Source organism: Dermacentor albipictus, chromosome 1 (assembly GCF_038994185.2).
Source record: "Dermacentor albipictus isolate Rhodes 1998 colony chromosome 1, USDA_Dalb.pri_finalv2, whole genome shotgun sequence".
Lineage (NCBI taxonomy): Eukaryota > Metazoa > Arthropoda > Arachnida > Ixodida > Ixodidae > Dermacentor > Dermacentor albipictus.
The window spans coordinates 318,562,826-318,590,259 of NC_091821.1; the positions used below are offsets into that span (position 1 = coordinate 318,562,826).

General features: G+C 45.1%; 1 protein-coding gene across 6 annotated transcripts in view; it reads left to right on the plus strand.

The window, feature by feature from the left end:
* Positions 1-27,434, plus strand: part of alpha-Catr (alpha-catenin related) — a 184,164-nt gene that overhangs the window by 48,825 nt on the left and 107,905 nt on the right. The window contains exon 2 of one of the 6 annotated variants that reach the window (XM_070531598.1): positions 18,462-18,531. The exons of the other annotated variants lie outside the window; for them this stretch is intronic. Coding sequence (XP_070387699.1) covers positions 18,517-18,531 — 15 coding nt within the window. The 5' untranslated portion in view covers positions 18,462-18,516. The remainder of the gene's footprint in view (positions 1-18,461; positions 18,532-27,434) is intronic. 6 annotated transcript variants of the gene reach the window in all.

Consider the following 27,434-nt stretch of genomic DNA (forward strand, 5'->3'; position numbering starts at 1 on the left):
GTAATGAACAAGGAGAAAGGGGGTTAATTCAGCCGCCCGATTTTATTAATAATGTCATAAGAAGCTCACAATTAAACGAGGATACATAAATACCCCCCAAAAAGGGGGATGAGGAAACGACGCCGCAGTAGCTCAATTGGTAGAACATTGCCCGTGTAATCCGAAGACGTCGGAGCGTTCCCCTCCCTGCTGCAAGTTTTTTTGCTTTCATCCCCTCTCATTTCTTTAATTCAATTAGTCATTACAAGTAATTTGTATGTATGTATGTATGTATGTATGTATGTATGTATGTATGTATGCATGTATGTATGCATGCATGCATGCATGTATGTATGTATGTATGTATGTATGTATGTATGTATGTATGTATGTATGTATGTATGTATGTATGTATGTATGTATGTATGTATGTATGTATGTATGTATGTATGTATGTATGTATGTATGTATGTATGTATGTATGTATGTATGTATGTATGTATGTATGTATTGGGAATTACTGATACAATAAGTGATAAGCGAAAGAGCCTGGAAATGCTTCTGTTGGTTATATATACATATTTAACAGACACAGATGTATTTATCAATCCCACATGGCGAACCATGGGGGCCTGAAAAGCTATTTGAATTTGAAACTATTTCTTGCAACTATATATAACATCTCGAGATGATACAGGGACAAATGGCAACGAGTGCCCCGCAGAGCCGACCCCGGGTCCCGTCCAGTTGCAGCAGTACAGCGCACATAAAAAATGCGCTTTCACTACAAAACAATTTTAATAATTGAAGAAAAAATTGTACTTGATGGTTAAGTTTACAGCATAAATGTATCGCTAGTTTAGGTAATAGTATTGTCGTGGTTATACGCAACGAAGTACAATCAACATATAATAATTGCAATATTCACAAGAAAAAAAGTCAGCAGATGCGTGCGACCTTGGAGATTTCCAACCTGTTTTCCAGCTAAGCTGTTTCTTTCGAACAGTTTCAATAAAAGTTGCATTTTCTTGTAGTTATATCGCATAGTTTAATTCGCTGCCCGTACATACATGACGGTTCCGTTTGAAAGCTTGCTCGCATGTAATGCTTTGGAGCACTTCCTGTGGAGAATTTTTTTTTAAAAAGGCAGGTATTCATCAACATACACGTTACTTCGCCACTGCATTTACCATGATGTCCTCCCTTCCTCCCTGCCCTCCCAACCCCAACTAAATTTCCGCTAGGTTTGACATCGCTTGAGTTCAAAGTTCTCTCAGGGCAATGGGATAAATTCCTTGTTCGCAAAGCTCATTACTGAAGCTCTGGATCACTTGCATGCGTAATTTAGTGCAAATGTCATAATTAGTCCCCTGTCTATGAAGTTTATCCACATATTGCCCATAACGTGCCCTTCGCCAAATATAAACAAAATGCTTTGTTTAGTTCATCGAGGACATCGCTGAAACCAAGTCGGAACTTGTGACGCCTGAAAATAGGAAAGGAAAATCGACGGCTTGGTAATTATTTGCAATGATTTTTGCTGGACCAGGAATGTAAAAAACTTTGATGAACATTGCACAATTATCGTGACCCCTCTCCCCTTTCCACCAAATACAAACCTGTTGTAATCTACAGCTATGTCGGAAAACTGGGTAGCATAACTCATAGCGGCCATATGGCATGCTCAAACACTTGAATAAGAACTTTTTTAAAAGGTTGTGTTTGATGCAACCGTATTAAACTTCGCACAGAGAGTTTCCATAGCGTACGACTAATTTTCCCTTAGTTTGGTCTTGGTGGCTTTTAATGTTCTCACAGGGCAGCGGGCTAAATTCTGCGCGCTCGTTAGACACGCTCATAACACTAGACTGCTTGCATGCGTGCTTTATTGCGAGCGTCCCAATTACCTATCTACTTTGAACTTTACCTCCAGATTACCCGTTGTGTTGTCCTTACAGTCAGCAAACATAAGGAAGCTGCTTCTTTTAGTTCAGTGATGACACAAGGTGAACCTAAAATATCACGCGTGGAAAAAATAAAAATAAAAATATGAGGGTTCAGTAATTATTCGTAACGCCTCTCAATAAGCCAGAAACGTTAAGACTGCTCTACACATTACACTTTAAAATGCTGCCTATTCCTTCAAAATGTAAAATATCTGAAACACAGAATTCTCTTAGGGCATTGGAAAAGCTAGCAAATAGCAGCAGCGTGATACTTTCGAACACTTGCTTACAATTTTTCAAAGGCTGCATTTGATCATTTACCATCGCACCTAAGCTTGGCGTATTGTTCCCATTATGATCGCTAGAATTGTACCCCAGTTGTAATTATGCCAGCGCAGCCTTCTAAATTTTACACTTCTCGTAAAACATAATAATAACGCTATGGACCACTTGCATGCGTATTCTACTAAAAAATGCACATTTAACTCACCCGTTTGGAACATTGCCTACACATAGGCCGTACAATGCCCTAATTTTCCCCAGACATAAACAGATGCCTTGTTTAGCTCACCGAGAACAACGGAGAAAGCAACTATGAATCTCGTATGATGCACGAAAACACTTAGAAAAGCGGGGATTTAGTAATTAAGTGCGACATTTGCATTTAAAGCAGGAAAATTAGTTCAGCAACGCATTGTGTATAAAATTCTTGCTATTTTCACGGAATTTCAACCGTCTCGTGCTGTTGTTTTAGGAGTCTGAGAAACATTTCGATTAGCGGCAGGATGACACTCTGGAACGCTTCAATTAGTTACTTTCTACAAAGGCTGCAATGACCTTGCACGGAATAAACGTATATCGCTCGTCACTCAGAACACTGCTTCGTACTTCGAATGAAAATAAACAACGTGCCTCGCATATATTTTTACCGCGCGTATGGGGGGAAAGCAACTAAATGCCCTCTATAAATAACGGAAAAAAATTGGGAAGAAGCGACTACTCAGTCACTGTTTTCACAGCACGTAAGCAATCTACACAGAGCAAAATTTCGGTACAGGTCACCAAAAAGTGGCCCTCATTTATTTTTTTTCAAAATACGAAATAACCTTCGTTTTTACTCTTGCCGGCAAACAAGTAATAGTGTAGCTTGTATTTAGGAACAGCCTGAAAATGAAATCGCCCAAGTCAGAAGTGACACATGCCTTTAGAAAAATTAGAAAAACTGAGAGTTCTATTGGTATTGAAATTACTCGCACGTTCGACCAAGGTCGTTCTCACGAGCATGCCTTCGATAAGTCGTGATTACACAATGAAATTCGATAGTTATACCTGTAAGAGGTTTGATTAGATTTTTGATCGTGATAAGATACTGGGACTGCAACGCTACGTAGGCTATGTCTGCACAGAGTTTAAATAGTTCCAGCATTTGATAATCCGCCGATTTCATGCCGTATGGCACACCACTCGTTGGGCGTGGCTGAATATAATACTTTACCTGGACGTCCCCCTCGCCCGCAGGTCAATGGTAGCAAGTTGATTGTGTTTCTGAATACGTATATAACGGTCATAAAAACTGAACATGATGCAAGTTGCGCAAGCTGACAGTTTCTTATGGCGGGAACTGCCCAGCGCCAGGCATTCTCCACAACGCGAGCGTACATACATGACGAATCCCGCGCGTCGTCCGCTACACAGCGTCCCGAGAAGACACGAACAACAGTCCTCGCTGTCCAAGCAGGGCATATGCGCAGTAAAGAAAACCATTACTTATGCATGTGGTTACTCTATTAAGAATGAATATTTAGCTTCAGTTGTAGGTTTGTTGTACTTTCCAGCGTGCAGCCGAAAGTGCCCGCTTTCAAAAGTGTGTGTGTGTGGGGGGAGGGCATATGACGTATCCCCCCCCCCCCCCCCTGCGGTAGATACGCCTATGGTTTAGTAAGACATGGCGATGTGACAGCTCGAGAGGATGATGGTGCGTAGCTCATGGATGGCTAGGGCTTCGATGTGTGTTTGTTGTTATGCCATCTTGGATTGCTAGTGTTGCACAAGCTATTGACGAGGACACCAGCAGGACTGCCTGTGTGTTCGTGTGCCCTTCTCGTGTGCTCGTGTTGTATGCGCTACACTAGTGTTCCTAGTTCATTTCGGAGGCGAGCGCACAAAATTCTGACCTCACAATACGCACTGACCGGCAGTCCTTGAACCTCGTTTCACTTGCCGATCACTCTCGAGATATATCTTCCCATCGTTGCTTTCTTCTTTGTTGTTGGTGTTGTCTAGGGCTGACACCGAACAATTTTCTGCGTGTATGGCTGCTCTCGAAATTATTTGACGGTGAAGAAGGCGCAAGCAGGTACTTTCATTTCCGAAAGATCAGAGCAGCTGCATAGATGCATACGCACTAATTCTTAAAATAACGTTGTGCCTACATCGTACACGAAGGTAAGAGTCTTTCTTCAGTCAAATAGCTCTGCCAGCGGTCTTTGTGGCTATCCATGTTATCCGTTTCTATGTAGTGTCTCATCCGTAATGCACGATAACACATGCATCGCATTAAAATTGTAACAACGGCGGCCACGAGGTGTTTATATGTGGTATTGCTTGCACATGCACCGGTTCCGAATTTTTCGCTGGTGTGCGCCGTTCATTCCAGGTAACGGTTCTGCCGTACTTTGAACCCCTGTCGTCGTATTTTGTAACGGCTCTGTTAATTTTCTATCTTTTTCGCACGTCCGTCATTGGTTCGCATCGAGCTGCGTCCCCGCTATCATCGATATCAGCGTATCAGATATATAGCGCGGACGACAATAAATAAATATGAGGATGATAAACCTTAAAAAATGTGAGGCTGCAGTGTTGGAGCGAAAGATTTTGCGCAAGGATCCTGTAGGACAGGCATAGCCTTGGATATCTTGATGCATTCGAAAAAGTTATACTAGGAGAAAAAAAGTGGAGCTGGGCAGGCCATGTGAGTCATACATACCATATCATCGCATATGTTGGCGGGTTTTGTGCTGTGGCCGCAATATAAAACTACCGAAGAATTTAAAAAAAAATTATGAGGTTTTACGTGCCAAAACCACTCTCTGATCATAGGGACGCCGTAGCGGAGGACTCCGGAAATTTAGACCACCTGGGGTTCTTTAACGTGCACCTAAATCTAGGTTCACGGGTGTTTTCACATTTCGCCTTCATTGAAATGCGGCCGCCGTGGCGGGGATTCGATCCCGCGACCTCGTACTCAGCAGCCACTACAGAAGAATGACAGCCGTTAGTAATGTATCGATACATGACTACGTTGAATTATTGGCCCATTAGTTACGTATCTAAACTGCGCTTGTATAGGAAATTTCCGTTGCCATTCGCAGTAAATGCGGTGCCGCGGAGAGGTGGTTGTTAGAAAATTGTTACGGACTAGAATAATGCGTTTACTCAAAGTCTCGAAGGGAACTGCCGCCAGGGAAAAAGGCCGAACGTCTAAATTGCTGATTGCTTCAGTGACACAGTGCGTCAAAGATCTTGTTTAACGACTTTTGCAAGCAAAAGAAAGACGTTGCGCGTGTCAAACGGGATGAAATGTGGAACAATAGGAAGGCGAGTACTCTTGCTTAAAAACAATCTTTTTTTTTGTCACCATCTTGATATTTAGGCATATACTCGTTACGCGTTGTCTTTGCTTTGTTAACAACGCAGTTGTAGGGGCTATAGAGCGAAACATTCCGTAATTCTTTCGCAACTGCGCTGTTGACAGGCGCATAGAAACGAAGACAATAAACACAAAGGAGCTGTCCCGAACACGCGTGGCGGCAGTGTCATCCGCCATGTTGGCTCTCTGAATGACTCGCGGGTTTTGCAGCGAAGCTGTCTATGACTACCCTCCCAAAAAATCGTGGCGCCGAACAGAAAACGCCTTGCGGCAAAGCCAACTTTCTCGCGAATGCTCTGTAGCTCTAAATCTAATGTAGGTACCTTGGAAAAATCACGCTGAAGTTAGCCGCTAAGATGACTGTATCATTACGCCGAGTTTCATTTACTTGTCATAATTAGTTAGTTCACAATGAAGTTGTGAACGTTACAGAATTCCAGTATGCTGTCAGTACATGGGCATCTACGGAGGGAGTGTCGCTACAGAAAACGGCTGTAACTCTAGTTTTATCAAAACTATCCCGAAACAAATTATATGACATTTAGCCGCTAAAACGACTCTAACATTACGCCGAGTTTCATTTACTTTTCATAATTACGTCGTTCGCAGTGACGTTGTAAATATTGTGGAATTCCCGACTGCTGTCAATACATGGTCTTCTACGGGAGGGAAACGGGAAGCCCCATGTTTGTCCGCTAGAATAAAACTCTAGTTCTCCCAAGTTTCACTCAGCTAATTAGTTTTCTCAATCTCAAATTACAAACAAACGTGTTTTGTTTCGTGCACCCCTTCGGACTTCGCACACCCCGGTCAAAGGATATCGTCGCTCGCGTCGAGGCACGGTTTATCGGCGCGTACGTAAGCGACGAGCAAGAGCCGACGACGCCGAGAACGCAGCCAAGCGTCAGCGACTCCACCGGGGCACGGTGCCGGGACAGTGCCGTTGGCGGTGCATATCAGCGACCACAAGGCCATCATAACTTGCTTGTCTAGATAAAGATAAAATAAAGAGAAATGAGACAAGGCAACAAATGATTGTGTATTTCTTTGCATTTCGGCATAAATGACATATACATAATTATATGTATAGTTATATACCAACAAAATTCTGTACCGGCATAATTTATACCGCCATAGCAGCTTAGCTGGTCAACCACCTTCACGGGGTGGAATGGCTCTTCAGTTTTTTAAATTCTTGCTAGAAGAAAGGAACCGCAGAATAATAATTAAAAAAAAGACTGAAAGAAAGAAACCGTTTGTGGGCTACGCTCACCGATGTTCGCGCTGAAAAAAAAAAACATTCAAAAGGTTGCGTGCACGAGCCCCTACAGCGCATTTGCAGATTGCGTAAATAACTGTGGCGTTCTGAGACAGTCGTCATGGCATGTTGGCCTACTGATTGGCTGTATAAATATCGTGTGAGTTACGTCGCAGGTGAAGTCTTTTTTGTCAGCGTTATTTTGATGTTGCCTGATGCTGCACTGATCCATCATGTGCAGAAATATGCCGTCGGAATTTGTTGATCAGCGAGCATACCAAAATAACGCTAATGAGTAGCAATATGCCACTGTGGCTGCGAGACAAATGTGTCGACGTATTCAGGCCGTCATGACGGGTCGCGTATTCATTTTGTTCTTCGCTTTTACAATTCTGATTGTTTTGTACAGAAGTACACCCGCTTCAGAACTGTAATTGAGGTACTGTACACCCGCAACTAATCTCTCAGAAAGTAATGCAAGCGAATGGACTGTCCACGCATGTGGGGATTGTCCAGCCGAAAAACGAGCGCCAGCCGAAGCAATACCGAAGGAGTTATTTATGGTGCCTCGCGGATCTGCATAACTAATTGATCCTCTTATAACAAAGAAGAAAACCCAACCGCGCATTATCAGTTGCTCCCTGAGCATTCTTATTGCGCTCAGTGTTGCACCTCGTGCTTGCAATCGAACGCTGCGTGGGCGACGCGGAAGCAGCTCGTCGGCCGGCGCGCTCTGGCGTGGGTGGCGTGATGTCATGTGACACGCAGGGCTGAGTAGCTAATTAAAAGGCGTCTCAAACCCGCTTGCATTGAGTGGGTCCAATGTCTCGAAGGCTATGGGGTGCGTGACGTGCGCACAGCACGCTGCCCCGCAGCTCATGGCCGCTTCCTAAAGTAACGCCACCTCTGAAGTTTATTTGCCCATTGAATGCATGGGGAGGATGGAGAAAAAACAAGCGCATAAGCAGTTTGACGAGCCAATCGGCCCCTATTTTGTACATAGGCAGCAGTCGGCAACATATCCAAGTAACAATACAAAATAGAAAAAAAATTATGGGGCATTACGTGCCAAAACCACTTTCTCATTATGAGGCACGCCGTAGTGGAGGACTCCGGGAATTTCGACCACCTGGGGTTCTTTAACGTGCACCTAAATCTAAGTACACGGGTGTTTTCGCATTTCGCCCCTATCGAAATGCGGCCGCCGTGGCCGGGATTCGATCCCGCGACCTCGTACTCAGCAGCCTAACACCATAGCCACTGAGCAACCACGGCGGGTAACAATACAAAATAGTAGAAAAAATAAAGACTTTGTGGCATTTTGCATCACAAACAGACGAACACCAACAGGAACAAGAACGAAGCAATGTCATCCTCACATTTATAATAGTTGTGTAAGCAAGCTAAGTAAGAAACCGATTCCAACTAGCGCCTGCGAATTTCTTAATTTCATCACACTACCTAGTCTTCTGCCGTCCTCGACTGCGCTTCCCGTCTCATGGCACCCATTCTGTAACCCAATGGTCCACCGGTTATCTAAGCTACGCATTACATGACCTGCCCAGCTCCATGTCTTTCTCTTAATGTCAGTTAACATATCGGCTATCCCTGTTTGCTCTCTGATCCACACCGCTCCCTTCCTGTCTCTTAACGTTACGCCTAACGTTCTTCGTTCCATCGCTCTTTGCACGTACCTTAACTTGTTTTCGAGCTTCTTTGTCGGTCGCCAAGTTTCTGCCCCATATGTCAGCACCGATAGAATGCATTGATTGTGCGCCTTTCTTTTTAATGATAATGCTAAGCTTCCAGTCAGGATCTGACAATGTCTGCCGAATACGCTCCAACCCATTTCTATTCTTCTGTAAATTTCCCTCTCAGGATCAGGGTCGCCTGTGAGTAATTCACCTAGGTAAACGTACTCCTTCACAGACTCTAGAGGCTGACTGGCGATCCTGAACTCTTGTTCCCTTGCCCTGTTATTCATCATCCTTTTTTTCTTCTGCACATTAATTTTCAACCCCACTCTTTTACTCTCTCTGTTAAGGTCCTCAATCATTTGTTGTAACTCGTCTCCAGCCTCCCTGTCTTTCCTGTCCTTGCTTTCTCTCTCTCTCGTCCCCAGTGTTACTGAACAGGACAACGTCATCTACAAATCGAATGTTACCGAGATATTCGCTGCTGATCCTTACTCCTAAGCCACCCCAATTTGATAACTTGAATACTTCTTCCAAGCGCAGAGTGAATAGCACTGGAGAAATTGTATCTCCTTGTCTGACTCCTTTCTCTATAGGTGTCGTCCTACTTTTTTGTGTGTAGAATTAGGCTAGCTGTGGAAGATTTGTAGATATTTTCAAATACATTTATGTAAGCCTCCTGTACTCCTTGATTACGTGATGCCTCTTTGACTCTGGTACCTCTACTGAATCAAATGCCTTTCGTAATCTATGAAAGCAATGTAGAGAGGCTGATTGTACTCTGCGGATTTCTCAGTTACCTACCTGATTGATGACATTGATGTGATCCATCGTAGAGTATCTCTTCCTGAAACCTGCCTGTTCCCTTCGTTGACATAAGTCCAGTGTTGCCCTTATTTTATTGGAGATTATCTTGGTGAATATTTTATATAATATTGGAAGTAAGCTAATGGGCCTATAATTTTTAATTCCTTAACGTTTCCCTTTTTGTGGATTAGTACAATGTTGGCATTCTTCCAGTTCTTTGGGACCCTTGAAGTCGATAGGCAGTTCGTATAAAGGGCCGCTAGTTTTTCAAGCAATATGTCTCCACCATCTTTGATTAAATCGACTGGTAGTCCATCTTCTGCTGCCGCTTTCCCAGTTTCATGTCTTGCAAGGCTCTTCTAACTTCGTCTCTAGTTATAGAAGGAGCCGCTCTAACTTGTTCATGACTACTTTGAATGGAGGTATCGTGGCGGCTTTGGGTACTGTACAGGTCAATATAGAATTCGTCTGCTGCTTTTACTATATCTTTGAGATTTATCATGGTATCATCCTTTCTATCTTCCAGTGCATACATCTTGGTTTGTCCGATGCCTAGTTTCCTTCTTACTGATTTCAGGCTGCGTCCATTTTTTACTGCTTCCTCAGTCTTTCTCACGTAATAATTTCGAATATCCCTTATTTTCTACCCGCCGTGGTTGCTCAGTGGCTATGGTGTTGGGCTGTTGATTCACGAGGTCGCGGGATCGAATCCCGACCGCGGCCGCATTTCGATGGGGGTGAAATGCGAAAATACGCTTGTACTTAGATTTAGGTGCACGTTAAAGAACCAAGGTGGTCGAAATTCCTGGAGTCCTCCACTACGGCATGCCTCATATTCAGAAAGTAGTTTTGGCATGTAAAACCCCATCATTAAAAAAAAACTTATTTCCTCCTTGTTGATTAGTTTTTACAGTTCCGCGAATCAAGTCTGATCTCTTGGGTTGGACATTTTCATACTTTGTCGTTTCTTTATTAGGTCATCTGTTACTCGGGAGAGCTTACCTAATGGTTGCCTTGGTGCCTTACCTCCCACTTCAATTGCTGCTTCTGAAGCCAGCCTAGTTATGGTTCAATTCATTGCCTCCATGTCGTCTTCATCTCTGTTCTAAGGCTGCAAATTTCTTTGAAAGTGCCAACCTGAATTGGTCTGCTTTTACCCCTACTGCGTCTAGGGGCCTTCACTAACCTATGATCACTTCACTTTACCCTACCTAACACTTCTACATCCTGCACTATGCTCGGATTGACAGAAAGTATAAAATCAAGTTCATTTCTTGTTTCACCATTAGGGCTTTTCCAGGTCCACTTTTTGTTCCTCCGCTTCCTGAAGAAGGTGTTCATTATACGCAGCTTATTCCTTTCCGCGAATTCTACCAACATCTCTCCTCGAGGGTTCCTAGAATCCGCGCCGTAGTTGCCAATTGCTTGTTCACCAGCCTGCTTTTCCCCCACTTTTGCATTGAAGTCGCCCATGACTGCAGTATACTGAGTTTGCACTTTCGTATCGCTAATTGAACATCTTCATAAAACTATTCTATTTCTTCATCATCGTGACTGGAGGTTGGAGCGTAGGTTTGTACTACCTTTATTACGACTACTGCTACCCTCTCATGAATGCTGTAGAATTCGTCGATGTTACCCGCTATGTCCTTATGGATTAGGAATTCTACTCCGAACTGCTTCTTATCTGGTAGTCCTCTATATCAGTAGACGAGGCCATTTGTCAGCACTGTAAAAGCTTCACCAGTTCTTCTAACCTCACTAAGGCCAATTATATCCCAAACAATACCTGATAGTTCCTTAAAGAGTCTTGCTAGGCTAGCTTCGCTCGATGGGGTTCGGGTGTTACACGTTGTAAGGGTCAGTTTTCATTGGCGGCCTGTCCGGGTCCAAACATTATTTGCACCCTCTGCTGCGTTACAGGTCTGACCGCCGCCTTGGTCAGATGCTCCGCAGCTGCTGGGGACTGAAGGCCATTGGGTAATTGAGTGAGTCATTTGGGAGGGAGTGGCCGGATACTGCACCAGGGAGGCCAATTCCTGTTCTGGTGAGGAAGTGTGTTGTTGAAGCTTAGTGGGTCTTCCTAATTTGGTTGCACCTGGATTAGTATAGCCCCACTTGCTCTCAGCGTTATTGCCGGTGCCTATAAATAAATAAATAAATAAATAAATAAATAAATAAATAAATAAATAAATAAATAAATAAATAAATAAATAAATATCAGTGCTGGTAGCTTACGGGAGAAAAGAAAATAAAGAGGTGGGAATGGTACCAACTGCCACAGGAATCAAAAAAGAAGAAAGTTGCAGTTTCGCCCGAAAGGCGAAGCATCGATTGCGATAGCAAATTAATAGACAGCTCTACGAAGTAAGCATAGCAGTTTTATCGGGCGTATAAAGTTGATAGCATTCGCTTACTAACTAAATGAACAAGCAAGGTGTCACGCGCACAAAGATAATCATGAACACATCGTGCTCGATGCCTGCGGAAACTCGCTGTCAAAACGCTGGAGTTCGGACGCGTGACAGCAGCTTCAACGCGAACTAAACGTCGAAAGCACAGCGCATACAAAGCTACCGGCACTCGGCGCATGCACTACATCGCAGATGGCTTTCAAGATACGGCGCCTGCGCGGCCGCGCCGTAAGCAGCAGCCGCCGGAGTAGAACGCCTCCTCCCCTTCTCCCTCGCCTACCCACCCACCGTGCCTCGCGCGCGCGAGATCGAACCGCAATCGGTGGGCTGACTCTCGCAAGCTTGCATTCGCACATAGAGCGTACGGCGTGCGGCGACGACGTTATTGTGCTTGGTCTTTATAGGGAACATCACGGCGACATATCGCTTGGAAATTCGCTTGGAACAGAAATTCGCTTGGAGTGTTCATGTAATTGATATCGCAATATAACGAAAGAAGTGGTATTATTCGTGTAATATGTGTGCTTTCTTTATTTATGTAACAACACGTAAACCCTACACTCGCCACTTTTTATGGACCAACATGGTTCTAGAATCCTTCTTTTTTATTTTTTAATCAATTTCGACTTCCGCTTCAGTACCCGTATGACATTGCGCTCGCTACGCGTGCCAAACCGTCCCAGGAGAAAGTCGTTCTGTCAGAAGAGACGTTGCGTGTACACGTCGCGCAGAACCGAGGTGCCGGCGCTTAAGTTGACCGGTACATAAAGGTCCGTAATGACGGAACAACGCGCCACCGGCGCTGTCCCGTCGTGTGCGTGCGAGCGCACGCTTTCCGTGATCGTGGCGTGAGCTGGACTGGCGGCGTGCGAAATACGTTGGGCGAATACGGACCCCACTCACGGCATCGCCGTACGGCTGGACTTACTACGCGGGAAGCGGTCCGCTGTGTGCGCGCATCGCGCCAAGCCAGCAGAGTGCCTCGAGCGAACTGGTGGGGACAAAGTTTTGACGGGGCGTGTTTGGTCGTGTGATCGATAGGCTGCTCTTTGAGTGCTCCGTCAAGGACGCGCGCGAGGACGCTTATGGGCACCGTGGGGGGAATGAGAACGAAGTGTGCGCTGTTGCGTGTATCCTTTTTTATCTCTTTCCTTTTTTTTTTTCGCGGAAGCAGAAACGAATCAGCCAGGGGAGCACACCGGTGGTTTGAAACAGAGGAAGAAAGAGAGAGATAAAAACGGGGGGTTGAGGGGGGACCATATTTTAAAAGTAGATAACTATCCCGATCTACGAAATTCCCGCACTGAGGCTATTCAAGGCAGGCCGGAACAGCGCCGGTTTACGAAGAAAGTACTACCGATGATGACCACACCCACCAATCCTCGCCCATGGCGCAGCGGACGTGCCGGATTCGAGCGAATCTTTTTGCCGCTCCGCCAGGCGCAGTGAGCCACTATTCCTGATTGAGGGCGGAGCTTGGAATATAGTGACCGAGAATAGTTTGGAACTGTAGAGAAAACGAATTTGATGCAAGCTTTGCACATTTGGACGATGTCTTAAGAAATGAGCATCTAAAAGGTGTATGTTTGTGACAGTGGGGACTCTGCCGTGAAGGTCTTGTTTAAAGTTTATGCAGTGGGCAGTCATGAGCGTGTATGTTAGCGACACGTCGAGTATGGACGTGTCGGCTGTAGTGCAGCCTGGAGGAAGGGACTCGAATGCCATTCCGTTTGCGCATAACTGGCCAAGCGCAGTGGTGAATTCATTGTCAATTTTTTTCCCTCGTGATGAGCTTATTGACGGCAAGTAGGAGGTCCCTCCCTATTATTATTATTTTTATTGCAAGGGAGTGCGCCCGCGCCTTTGTACTCGTATTTTTTCTTCATTTATTGTGGCTTGGTACCCGTTTAACTGGGGTGAATACATGAGTTTAGATTTGTCTCTGAGCAGCAACTGTGCGCGAATGATAACTGAGATTCATGCGAGCTCCTGAGTTACCCACCGCATAGACATCTTGTGGGCAATGCGGGTTAGCGAAGTTGTTGCTTTTGCAATGGTATTCCCTCTGTTGTCAGAAAGCAAAACATTTCATTCAGGGTGACTACATGTTAGAATCGCTGAAAAGTGCGGTTCGACTGTGTCCTTGAAAGCTATAGCGTCTCCATGTAGAGTATGACATCGTTAAAGAGGGTCGTTTTCGCGTGTTGCGAGACATTTGTTTGACGTTGAGATAGTCCGTCTAGAAAAATGATGAAAGAATGTCGGGAGACATGATCATGATGTTGCTGTCAATTCTCCGCCGTGACGACAGCATTTTAGCGGAGGCGAAGCGCTGAAACGCTCATGTTCTCAGATTTAGACGTGCGTTAGTGATCTCCAGGTGGCTCCTAGGGTAGTGATCCCCATTTGAAAGCCCCTCCCCTGCAGGGCTTGTCATAACCGATATCTTTCTTTGGGACGCCAAAATCAGTCAATCAGTCGAACGATCAATCAGACAATAATTAAATCACTGAAAATCTCAAGAAATGGTGCTGAAATCTGCTATATGTGCCACCTCATTTCTTTCTGTTTGCTTTTCTTCTTTAGAGATGTCTGGAGAATACTTTCTGGTATAGTTGGTATTCACAGCTTCTTTCTGCTAGTCTTGTCAAACAAAATTATGGATAACGAAATTGCACCGATTGTGTGCTCTTTGCCTTTTTGTCGTGTCCTTTTTGTCCTTTGCCTTTTTGTCGTGTTATATATATAATATGGCCTGTTCGCCAGCCAGCCCATAAAGACCATCTTCCTGTGCTATTCGTAAAGGCGTGCGACATATTCAGTGGCGGCGCTGCTTTGGTCACTTTCCATGTTGTATGTAGATACTGAATAAGAACTCGATAGGAGAAACGTTAGCGAGCGGGGCCCCGTACACCGGCATTCTCGCGCGCGTCGATCTCCTGGGCCCACTGGTAATCTGGTCGTCGACAGCCTTTCGCCACCGCGCCTGTTCGGGCGCCGAGCGAGAAAGTGGGAACAATTGAAGCTCGGCGTTGATCGAAACTCCCGTGTCGCCGCTCGGAATCGCGTCGCTTCTTCGTGGACCTCGTCCCTGCCGGCGTAACGAAGTCGTTTGCGGCTCTCTTTTCTGCCTTTTTGCGGTTTCTCACCAGGTGGGCGTGCTCCTGACAGGTGCGCTATTTTTCGTTAGGGACATGGCACTACTTCCGAGGCGGCGCCGCATCTCGCAACTCGCCGGTATCCCACTTGGTCCTTCTTTCACCCTCGTTATAAATGAGAGGGTACCGAATCCCTGTCGCGTACCGCCACCTGTACGACCGCGGCCGCACCTCCTCCATCGACGCGCCGGCGAAACCCGGCTCCCGCTCCCGTGCTTCCCGCCGCGCTTGCGCAGTGGAGCGCAGTCATCCCCACGGTCTCCCCCGACTCCCGACCCACGCGACGCGTACCGGCGTATACCCGTAACTCGTTTTGCATTCTTCGCGCCACCTGAACGCGCACGGCCATTCTGTTGCACCGTGGGGCCGAGCTGTGCGTCGGCAGCAGTGTTTCCACAGACTCGACGAAGCTATTGCCGCCACGTGACCGGCGGTCGCCATATTTGGAGCAGTGGCCGGGGCTGTCGGCACCCTCGCGTCCAGTGGGGGTCCTCCCGCTGCTCCTTTTCGTTCCTCTCTCCCGCCGTGTTCCTTGCGCTGGCGGTCCGACTACTCCGGCGCGAACGACGCTCTTCGGCGAAGCGGGCGGCCGCGAGGCCTGTACCACGGCTGCCTTGGGTGCCGAAGGGCAGCAGCAGGGCCTGGCCAACAGCGTCCCTGGGCGGAGGCAGGGGGGCGCGACTACGGGTCTGCGGCGCGACCATGCGCGGCCACCGGGGCTCCGGCGTCGGATCCGTCGTTCCGAGTCCGCGCTGGTCAGCGGCGTCGCCATGACTCAACGCTGCCTGCGCTCGCCCAGCGTCAACTTCGCCGACTGTGAATCGCCGCTGCCCGGAGTAACGTTCGAGCAGCCACCAGGCCGGAGGCGCTACACGCCGCGACGAGTGAGTACGCGACTGGGATGCGCGCCCCCTCCTCCCGGTCGTGGACCCCGTGGGGTCGCCCACCTCGCTAGAACCCCCTCTCGGGGGCCGTCGCTGTGTGCCCCGCGATCGCTGCCCGCGGCGGCGCTCCCCTAACCCACTGTCGCGGCGCACGCAAGATCTAGTCGAGCGCGCGACCTTGCCCCCGATACCGAGCGCCGGTGGACGCCACAGGACACCCGCCTGCTGTTGTTAACTGTGGCGCTGCCTCGTGCGTGTCGCGCCGCTTCCGCTGGCCTCGTGTGTCGCTCGAGGCCCTCCTTTTCCTACTCGGATTTTTGGTATGCGGCTTACTTTTACGTCGCTATCGCTGAAACGAGAAAGAAAGAAAATAAAGCTATCTTGGAAACGTTGCCTCGACGTCAGCGTTTAATGCTGTTTAGGAGCTGAAGCAGGAGTGTGCTTGAGCAAACGCGTGTCGACAAACAGGCTGCTGTAAAATAATTTACTTAGCTGGGAAGAAAATTGCGGACAGGCTACAGAACGTTATCATGAATGAGTTTTAGACAATTCTACAATTAATTAAGGTAATGAAGTGGAAATGAAGCTCTCATTTATGTTGACAGAGTATTTAGTTACATCGCATGTGGAGATTAAATCTTGGAGTGCGATGTGATGAGCTGTGTACTCTTGAAACTGTGTGGAACTCAGCGTAAGGAAATTACAAACGTTGTCAAAAAATAAATGCGAGCTACAACAGTTCGACGCGACTGGGATAGAGCCCAGATATATTATGTAAGTGCTATTTATTTATTTATTTATTTATTTATTTATTTATTTGTTTGTTTACAGTACCCTTAAAGACCCCACAGGGGTATTACATAAGGGGAAAGAACATTATTGCACACTCACAGATAACAAAAAAAAAAACACAAGAAATAAAGGCGCAGGTTCTTACAGAAACTACAGCTGCGCAAAATGCATCAGAATTTCTGACAGACGCAACGTCTTTCGGCAGTTCATTCCAAAGTTTAATAGCTAAAGGCAAAGCAATTTGAACAAGTTAGTCCTGCGATGGGGTAGGTATACTTGGGTAGGTATACTTTGTGCGTTGGGAGACGTATGAAGCAGTCGGAAAGTACAAGTGCTGTGGTAGAGTTTGAAGAAGTAATGAAGTAAACAAATGCATCTTCTTTGCTGCAGTGTTTGAAGATCCAAGGTGTTTCGAAGGTGGTGTAATACTGTCGTTCGTGTAGTTGCTTGTTATAAAACGAATCGCACGATTCTGTAATGATTCCAGTGACTTCATTAGGCAAGCCTGATGCGGATTACAAATGACAGAGGCATATTCCAGCTGCGGTTTGACTAGAGAGCTGTACACCAGAAGCTTCGTGTAAGGCGTAGCCATGTAGAGTGTTTTACGTATTAGTCCTTGTGTTTTACTTGCCTTGCTGGTGATGTATTCTATGCACTGTTTCCAAGTTAAGTTAGTTGATATGATGACTCCCGAGGTACTTAAACTGATTTACCGGCTCAATGGCAGCATTGTTGATATAAGAAAATGATGATTTCAAGCGACGTGTAGTGAATGTCATTGCCTTGGTTTTATTAACATTAATCTGCATTAGCCACATGTCACACCACGATGATAATGTAGTCAAATCAGCCTGCAGAAAAAGAGAATTGCTAGGTTCATTAATCTGAAGATACATGACACAGTCATCTGCATAAAGACGAATTTGCGAAGAGATATTATTGCGAAGATCGCTAATGTACAAAAGGAATAATAGTGAGCCTTAGACGGACCCCTGAGGAACTCCAGATTTAGCAGCAGTAGGTGAAAAAACAATGTTATCAAGTAAGACAGCCTGCGATCTATCGGTTAAAAATATATAAATCCAACTTATAATGCTTTCATTAAGATTAAAAGTTTGAAGTTTTACATGTAGGCGGTCATGAGGAACCCGGTCGAATGCTTTAGAAAAATCTATGAACACAGCATCCATTTGACCTAGTAAATGAATAACCGAGTGAATATCTGCGACGAGTTCGAAAAGCTGCGTTTCACAGGATTTCCATCGCTGAAAGTGATGCTGGTTCCGAAAAAGGAGATTGTTATTTACTAAGTGTTGCATGATGTTACTGTACAGAAGGTGCTCAAGGATTTTACGTGGTATTGGCGTTAACTATATTGGTCTGGAGTTACCGCAGTCGTCGTGGTTGCCCGATTTTTAGATGGGAATGACGTGCGCAAGTTTCTAGTCATCTGGCAGGGTAGTGTCATCATCTGTAGATTGCTGAAAAACCATACACTGAAAAGCGGATGAGTGTGGAGCAGTAACTTTAAGTAAGAGCGTATACCGTCAGGACCAGGACTCGATTTATGAGGAAGATGGTGTATGGCTTTTAAATCTCCCTCCAGAGTCACAACCACATCCGGCATACTGAAACACTGAAAATGAGGCAAGATACATGATACGGGCATGTTCCTTTCACTAGTAAACAAGCTGGCAAATGACTTATTGAGTTCGTTAGTGGTATTGAAGGGGGAGAGCTGCTGGCCTGCTTCCTGTAAGGTAGGCTGAGTTCTAGACTTTCCAGGGTTAAATATTTTCCAGAAGTGCTTGGGACTAGTTTTTAGAATTCCTGGTAGCGTGGCATTGAAGAATGAATCCTTATATTTTTTGTTTCAGTTTTACAAAGACTTGCAATATCCCTGTACATCGCCCAGGCGTCAGCCTTGTTAGTATGCATAGCAGTGCGGTAAGCGCGTTTCTTTCTTCCTATTAAGCGTTTCAAATGCCAGGAAAACCCAGGGCTTTTCAGGCTGGGACAGATACAAAGGTTTGGGATAAACATATCCCTTACGCGCAAAATTATGTGCTTAAATAGTGACCCGTTTTCCTCAACAGAACGGCTTCTAAAGTCATGCTCTAAAGGTTACAAGGAATCGTTAAGAAACCTACTGATTGCGGAGGTATTTGCTTTATAATAGTCATAAATATATTTTCGGTGGGTTACTTTCTTGTGGAAACTAGCGCTAAATTGATAATTAAACTGGATTAACTTGTGATCACTGATTACTTGTAGAACATTAGCAGAAATAGCGTCAGGATGCGTGGTACATACAAGATCGAGAATGGTGGTGTCGCGTTAGGGTTCTTTCACTATCTGCTGTAATGAAAACAGGTTCAGAGTGTGAAGAAAATTGTGACATTCCGTTTTGTACGAGCTAGAGCTGAAAACGAAATTATTGCTCCAATCGATTTCAGGTAGTTGAAGTCTACTGTTAAAATTATAGGGACGCGAGGGAACCGTTTCGAATGTCTTCTAATTCAGAGGTTAAGCATGGGATGAAATTAGAATCGGGGACTGGAGGACGATAGCAAACACCGATAAGAACGGAAGAATGTGATGAACTGGAACCTACAATGTTCCCCAGCAGGTTTCAGTGGAAGATAATGGCACAAGCACACTTTTAGAACGAATTGGTTTTCGACGGCCACAAGAACACCACCACCACGCATTGTACTTCTGTCTTTTCTGTATAGGTTGAACTCAGAATAAATAAAGCAATTTTCGAATAAAGTATATTTATTTCGACAACCTCACGCAAATAACCCGGTTGCTTTAGGTTATATTATTAAGTGACGTGAGAAGCTCTCTCCAGAGTTATTCTGTTCAACTTACTGCCTTAATAGAGCGTACATGCGGTATCAGTGGGAAATTTTCCCAGAATATACGTGCTTGCTATACGATGCCGCCTGTATACTTCAGCTAAGCCGGTAGTCAGTGAGCACTTTAGGGCCGTAAGTGGAGGAGACAAATTTGGCTTACCATCTTTGTACATGGCTTACCAAGCCATGTAAAAAAGCCGCTATGCTATTGCAGAAGAGTAGTTTACAATGTATCTTGACCTAATATTTCTTATTATCGTCCCATTAATGTCTCAACTGCAATTTCTTGTCGCGGTGTCTGCATTACCACGAAATCGAAGGTTAAAAAAATGTATTTGTTGGTTTTTAGCAGCATATCAACTTACAACGACTAGTGGTGTCAAATACACATTCAGATAACCTGCGGTGGCATATATAATCAGCATTTTCTTATTGAGAAGGCCGAACGCGGAATAGCATTCCGGTATTTGTTGCAAATCTCTTCCACAATGTATTTTTGTGGCCCGATGATCACAAAAATTGGTGTGCGTCTGTGACATACCCCTCGCGAACCTGAAAATTTTTCCTCGCCACTGAGCTCTATAATGCACGAATGCATTACACGTGGAATCGTGAACGTGAAATCGGTTCATCGGACAAAGACGGAACAAAGTACTCTTAAATTTGTGTGAATATTTATTAGGAAGACGGTGTATGGATTTTAAAATTCCCTCCGGAGTCACAACCACATCCGGCATACTAACACACTGACAATGAGGCAAGATACATGATGGGGGGCATGTTCCTTTCACTAATAAGCACGCTGGAAAATAACATATTGAGTTCGTTAGCGGTCTTGACGGGGCATAGCTGCTGGCCTGCGTCCTGTAACTTAATCGGATGTTAGGCAAGACACCTGTGACAAATAATTCTTATTAGATAGAATATAAATACACGTAAATTCCATGTGTCACAGATATTATGTTTGTAGCCTATTGTATACTTTGACACGCTATTCTAATTCGTGTTAAAGCTATCGCAGACACTGTTGTAATCACAGATTGCCGTGTAAGCTACCATTAAAATTCGCTTGCGAAGTGAGTGCTCCTCGGCACACGCAGTTCCTTTTAAACGTGTGTCCAAGTGTTAGGTGGTGAACTTTTGCGGCGTTCTGCCGAACGTGGATATAGTTGGGTTTGCGAGTTGATGCTATAGTTCCTGCAGCAGTACAACAATGCCTTTGCTCCAGCAAGCTGGTTTGTTTACCTTGTGGATGTATTGTGTCAAATTTTACTCACAAGAGACCATTGGCACGGAAAAGAAAGTGACACAGTCGAAGTCAAAACAGACTAAACTCTTTTGTCTCTTTTAAAGGGCTTATGGCATTGTTGTTTACCTATTGAGAGAGAAAGAAAGCTGCGCTTTCAGAGGAGATCTTAAACAGAAATTTCAATGTGAAATCTCTCACTTTGAACCCCTCTCACCGACAGTGACCAACCATGTTTTGCATAAGATGTCTGTGATGTCACGAGTCGCGGGGCCATGTGGTACAAAACCGTGTACACACCGTGCCGAGAAGGCGCATCGCCAGCAAGGACGCCGCCTATGCATTGTGCCAGCAATCACTTTCACTCGTGCGTTAAAAAGAGTACAAGTCAGAGAACGCTTGGATAAACGATGTCTAACTGATCGCCGGTAGCCGTGGTGCACGTGTGCGAACGAAGTCATGTCAGAAGAACGCGGAACGCTAGCGACGAGGCCACACATTAGTGTTACTATAATGCTGCACGGTTCAAATGCGATATCAAATAATTATACGTAAAATATGTGCCGTACGGAATGCATCCAATATTTGCCAGCTTGTGATGGGATGCGTTCGGATTACCACTCAATGCACAGTTCAGACCGGAAAATTTGTTGTTGTGGCCCCTTGGAGCACATGTAAAAGAAGCCCAAAACACAGCTGCCGTCCCATATTATCAGAATAAAAAAAATACGAAACGTTAAATGAAAAAAAAAGGGAATACCGCCATTACTTATACTGGTGGCTTAAATATCGTTGCTTGTGGATAACTTGCTTTCCCGTTTGAATCAGGGGTGAACCTCGACCGAGTAAAGTAAATACAGAAAAAAAATCAGTAACGTTTCACTTCGCTAACGCGGGTTACACGCAAGCGTACGGGTGCTGTTCCGAAGTTGCTAAGCTATGCCGTCTTGCTTGACACACCCGCATCGTCGCCAGACGCCTAGCACTATCATCGGGAGTCTCCTTGGCACGCTTATGCCGCGCCGTTTGCCGGTCTTGTTCAGCTCGTGCCTACCGCTTGCGTTGTTGCTCCGTGCTTCTCGCTCGGCTGCCGATCGACATACGAACCCGGTACATCCATAGCGCACACAGAGCCCTCACCAACTGCGAGAGGAGGTGAACCGAGAGCGCCTCTGCCTACATTCCTCCTCCGTGACGCTCCGCCTATTCTCTTCCTCCCCCCCTCCCCTCTCCGCCGTAGCTTCCCTTTACCAGCTTAGCGGCCTCCGACTTAATCTCGCCGATTTCACAGATGGGACATGTACGTTTGCGCGTAAAACGAAAGAGAGCCTGAACCAAAGAAATATAGAATTGCAGTGTTTCATAATGGGTGTTGGTATTTGTCTATGAAGCCAAGGGAAGCGAACGGGATGTTTAAATATCTTCCTTCGGGAAATATTTCGTTCTAAATAATGATTGTGCTCCTATTACGAATATTAACAGAAACGTAAAACCACGTTTCATTACAAGATTACAATATAAAACTAATTCATATAGCAGGTAACATGCTATGTGGTGTGTCTTCGATACCGTCCGCCCCGACATGCACATTGCAGCGATGGCCGCAAAATAAGTAATTTGCATAAAACATGATAGTTGACAACTCCTATGACGTACAAGCTGCTGTGTGACTGTAAATACGCGCCATGTTATACTTAAAGACGTCACTCTGGTGAATTACAGTCCAAATGGGCCTGTACGACTCAGAAATAAATTCATTCTATACTAATTTTAAGTTTTAGTGAAAACTTAATCGGACATAGCACACAGAAACCTAGAGCTTGAGCGCGCGCTACATGCATTCTTTTCTCGCCTGTGTTCTGTATGATTCATGCGAGTTCTTTCAGAAATTTAACCATCCAAGCTACATCATCCAAGTTATTAATCGTTTATTTATTTTATTATGTTTTATTATTATTTAATCTTTTTGGGGTCGCACGCAGGTAAGGCACGAAGCACAGTGAGCCTTACAAATAAGGCCTTACATAAGAGGCGCATGCGAGGCTTGTGCGGCTTTTAACTGTTACAGGAATATTGATTATTTATGCCTACAGCGGTTGAAGAAAACTATAAAGCGCGTCTAAAGTATTCATGCAAATTGGCTTCACGCTAAAAAAAAATAAACAAGGGAAAAGCAAACAATGGAAATGTTGTTGACCGTTCGAAAACTCCCTTTTCTTTTTTTTTACGCTGATTCATTTTTGTCGCACGAGGTGAGAACCAGCGTTGACCATGGTAGCAAGAAAACGAAAGCACTAGTCAAGCATTCTCCGCCATGAAAAAAGACCGGTCACGTACAAATATGTGAACAAGTACCAATAAGATACGCTGCATCGTATTGTATTTCGCTAGGTTGGCAGAGACTAAACTCGACTGTAGTCTCGTTTCGTTCATGTTGCGCTGTTTTTGTCGTGTTTGTCCCCTGGCTGATGCAGCGATGACGAATTGAGCGAGAGCAGGTGTACGGGTCCGGCAGGGAAAGGAAGCGAAACAAATAAAAACAGAGGCACGCCCACTTCTACAAGTGCAACGTATTGTTTTGCGCTCTTGTTATTACGAGCGAATCCTTTCGTCTCTGTCGGCCCTTGAGGCGAAACCTTTGAGGAAGCGCCTCTTTCCCTCTAGCGTCCCTTCAAAGAGGAAGCCTGTAAAGCGTGCTTTGCCTGTCAAACTTGGAAGTCTTGCAGAGCGGCCAGCCTCGCGGAATGGCTTTCGCGGAACGGCTTGGAAGCCGTGCCTTCGTCGTCTTGCGAACGATGAGGGGATTCTAGAGCCCTGAGCTGGTTTTATTGTCTTATATGTTGTCTTCTTTTTTATATATATAATTCAGTGATTGCAGTTTCTATACGGCATTTTATTTTTCAGCGTTTATGTCCGTGTTCACCAATTGTCGCACAAGCTTTACGCGCCACGCTTGTTATTGTGCGTTTCGCTGACGCCTGCTTTATTGTGAACGAAGCGCCTTTGTTTCGTCGAAGATCAGAGACGCCTCCGTCAGTGACGTGCGCAGACTTGAGACAAATCCTGTGCTGATTTGGTGTCGTGTCGACGCTGCTGCGTGTGCAGTTTATTAGTATGAGTGCGAGACACTTGGGGTCATTGTGTGCGCCCAGTCATGGTGTAGTTGTAAATGCGGATAGGTGGCCACGTTGTTGTATTTCGGTGAGCGTGCAATGGCCAGTTTGGGAAACCGCCACGGGCTGGTCGCGCATTTGAAGGATTGAACACGGCACGCAGGTTTGGCGGTACGGTTACCGTGAACTACCTGAACCGTGCCTGAAAAATGAACCACGCCGGGTTGTGGAAGCATGAGGCGCTCTCCGCCAGTTGGGTGCTGAATTCGCAGTGTTGTTCACCTGTGAGGACGTTTTGCGTTGGACCAGAAGTTTTGTACTAACCATTTTCTATAGCCATTGGTAAGATAAAGCTGTCTACAAGGCGGGTAGTGTGCAACGATGTAAGAATCATCCCCTTAAACTTGTGCCTGCATAGACAGTGAAATTAAGTCTACATTTCATTGCATTTTGTTATTATTATAGTAGCGTTGTTGTCAATAACCAGTTGAGTTGTTTGAGCTTGTTTTTCCGACGTGTCGCGAAATAATAGCAACGCGTCTGTGTAGAAGTATGTTGCTGAACTGTCGTTGTGCTGTTTCACCGTCTTTCATACTGTAACTCTGTTATTCCCACTGGTACTATAAGATTATTTAATGCCAGAATATAGCCGTCTAAAATATTATGTGGTCATACATCTGTGTGGTGTTCATGTGTTAATGTGTTCGATGCGATCATTGGGTATGGGGGTCATGGGTTACATGGGCCTTTTCAATAGGAATGGCATAGAAAAAAGCGATTATTTATTCGGGTTTATCAAATAGGGCAAAGTGCGTGGTTCCTGGTTTCACAGTTTTTACGGCACTCCTGCTACCAACAGCTTTAGCAAGAAAATTGCCGTAAGGCTTATTCTATGAGCTTCAGAAAAAAACTTGCCCAACAGTTTTGAGTATTGGAAAAAGGACACGGCGCAAAAAAGACAAGAACACGAGAGAGCGACACGCACACGGCGCTGTGTGCATGTAGCTCTCTCGTGTCCTTGTCTTTTTTGCGCCGTGTCCTTTTTCCTATGGATCACCAGCAAGCCCAAGATTCCACGCTAAGCCTTGAGTAGCAAGCAGGCTTGGGCCTTTTGTCCTTACGGCTTTTGCATTACGCCAGTTTAGCGCCTATCGCGCAACGTACTAGTTCAATATAAGAACTAATCATTTCTTATACACGGCTGGGCATACTTTGATTCGCTTCTGCAATTCCTTGGGTCACGTGATATTTTCTGTACCTCACAGCGCGACCTTCTAAGGTTTCCGCCATATAAAATGCGCGAGAGTCGCAGAAAATAATTGGTCAGTCCAGTCTTTAGATTATGTGCCACCAAAAACCATGAGGTTTTAATACTGGCACACAGATAATCTGATGAAAAGAGAAAGAGAACTTGAGCCAAACATTAAAAATTTACAAGCGCTACGTAGCAGGACAGAACCAAGGTAATGTTGTTTCCCGTCGCTTGGAGATACTCTGATTATTTTTTGCATCCGGCCTGACTAGATAATTAGTCTTAATTAATCAATAATCTTCCAGGGATTATAGTTAAATTAAATGTGTGAGTGAGAAAATTGTAGAGCAACATGAAAAACTCTCGGTACAGCTTTCTGTTTCTCGATACCTGCTACATAAAAGTGTTTTTCCGAGCGTGAAAAGCCCACGAATGCACGCAAAGTGACTCGAGCGGACAGTCGCGCGGCGATTTTGCGTGTATTCGCGGGCTTCTTTCACACCCGGAAAAGCACTTTTCTGTGGCACGTATTGAGCAACAGAAAGCTTCCTCCCTCCGTTGCGTGCGCGAAATTGAACCGGGATCGCCGTCTCACTCTCGCACGCTTTCATTCACATGCAACATACGGCGCGCGGTGACGACTTTATCGCCCTTGGAGTTTATACGGAACCTCACGGTGATGGCGACGGCAGAAACGCGCCTGTAGTGTGCATATAGTTACTATTGCACTAAACAGGAAAAGATGCATGTACGGAAAATTGCAATTTGGGCGCAATATTGGCACACATCAAAACACAAGGAAAGTTGATAAAACAAGCTCTTATCTATTAACAACGGTAAGGTAAACCGAAAATCAACAGAAGGTTAGTGAACAAGCACAATTAGAAAAAAGAAACTGCACAGCTAAAGACACAAACGTGATGGAAAGGGAATAAAGGAAGGGGAAACGATTCATGTAAAGTAAATTTACATTCAATGCACCAAGAATATTGAAAAAAAAAGCCGGTGAAACAGACATATCGCTATAGGAAAGCTGAAAAATGTACTAAATCATACACGCCGACATAGATCACATATACCGAGAAAAAGTAGCACACGATAATACGAAGCTGTGAAGAGAACAGCGAAAGCCATTGATGAAAAAATCAAGATCAGCGAAATAGATATTACAAACATTTTTAATTACATTCACATCGAAATGTTTGCCGTGACAAGCAGGAACGAAAAATGGTCGGTGCGCCCTTGTGATCTGCGGAATCTGAAGCTCGACATGATTAAATAGCTCAGCGCAGTTCAGGTTTCCGTGAAAGAGCTTACACAAAAGCAGAAAGCCGGCGCGAATACGTCGGCAAGTAAGATACGGTAGGGAGGATAAAGTACAGGCGCTAAAAGACTGACCAATGCCAGCGCAAGAAAGATGGCGGTAATTTGCTACGAACTTTTTCTGAACTCTTCTTAGTCTTATCACTGTGGGATATGGAAGCTCCATTCCACACCGTTGATGCGTATTCAAGTTGTAGAAGACATTTAATTAGCCTGGTACAGCATTAAAAAATGAGTGGGAGATTTGAATTCGTACGAGAGACGGCACACAGAACCAAGAGAGCGCGGACCACGCACAGCATTTGCTTGAGTATGTAAAGCTTAACGAGGCAATAAAGAGCACACTGATATCATTGACCTCAGCAACCCTGCTAAGCGGGAAAGAGTTTACAGAATAAGAAAACAAAATATTTTCGGTTTTGTGAGCAAAGGTCGTAATTTTGGTCTTAGAAATGTTGAGGCTGAGGCCATTATTTTTGCACCATTCTGCAAGCAAGAGGTCAGACTGAAGAATTCGACACTCAACAATAGCGTGAATATCTTTAAAAAATCCTGATGTCATTGGCATATCCCTTTCCTGCCCAAGCACGATAAACAGACGATAAACAGACTTTTTTTCCGGGAATTAGTTATCTTTATAGCCCTCTGAAATAAACCCCAGCATCTAAAAATGAAAATATTTACTTTGTGGTTTTCAAAATGAACCCACACATACGCGCGGGCTGGGTGTTTATTTGCGCGACTCTCAGTGGGAGAAAAGGAGTGGCTGATTTGGAACTTCAGCCCCCTAAACATTGTTATGAAAGGTTTTGAAGCAGTTTCTCTCACTTGTCAAACAAAGGTTGGCATCGCACTTAGTGCAGCGTGTGCGGCTTCTTGATAAGCAACCTGGCAGCTTGCAGCCAGCTTGCAGCATCTTACATTTTTGATAGGGTAAACCATTGGGACGTGGTCAAAACCGTCGATGCGCTTGTCAACGCCAGGAATTCTCGCTGCCCTTATGGCTTTGTCGACACGTGTTTCAGGAAGGCAGAATGCTGCACCATTATTACACC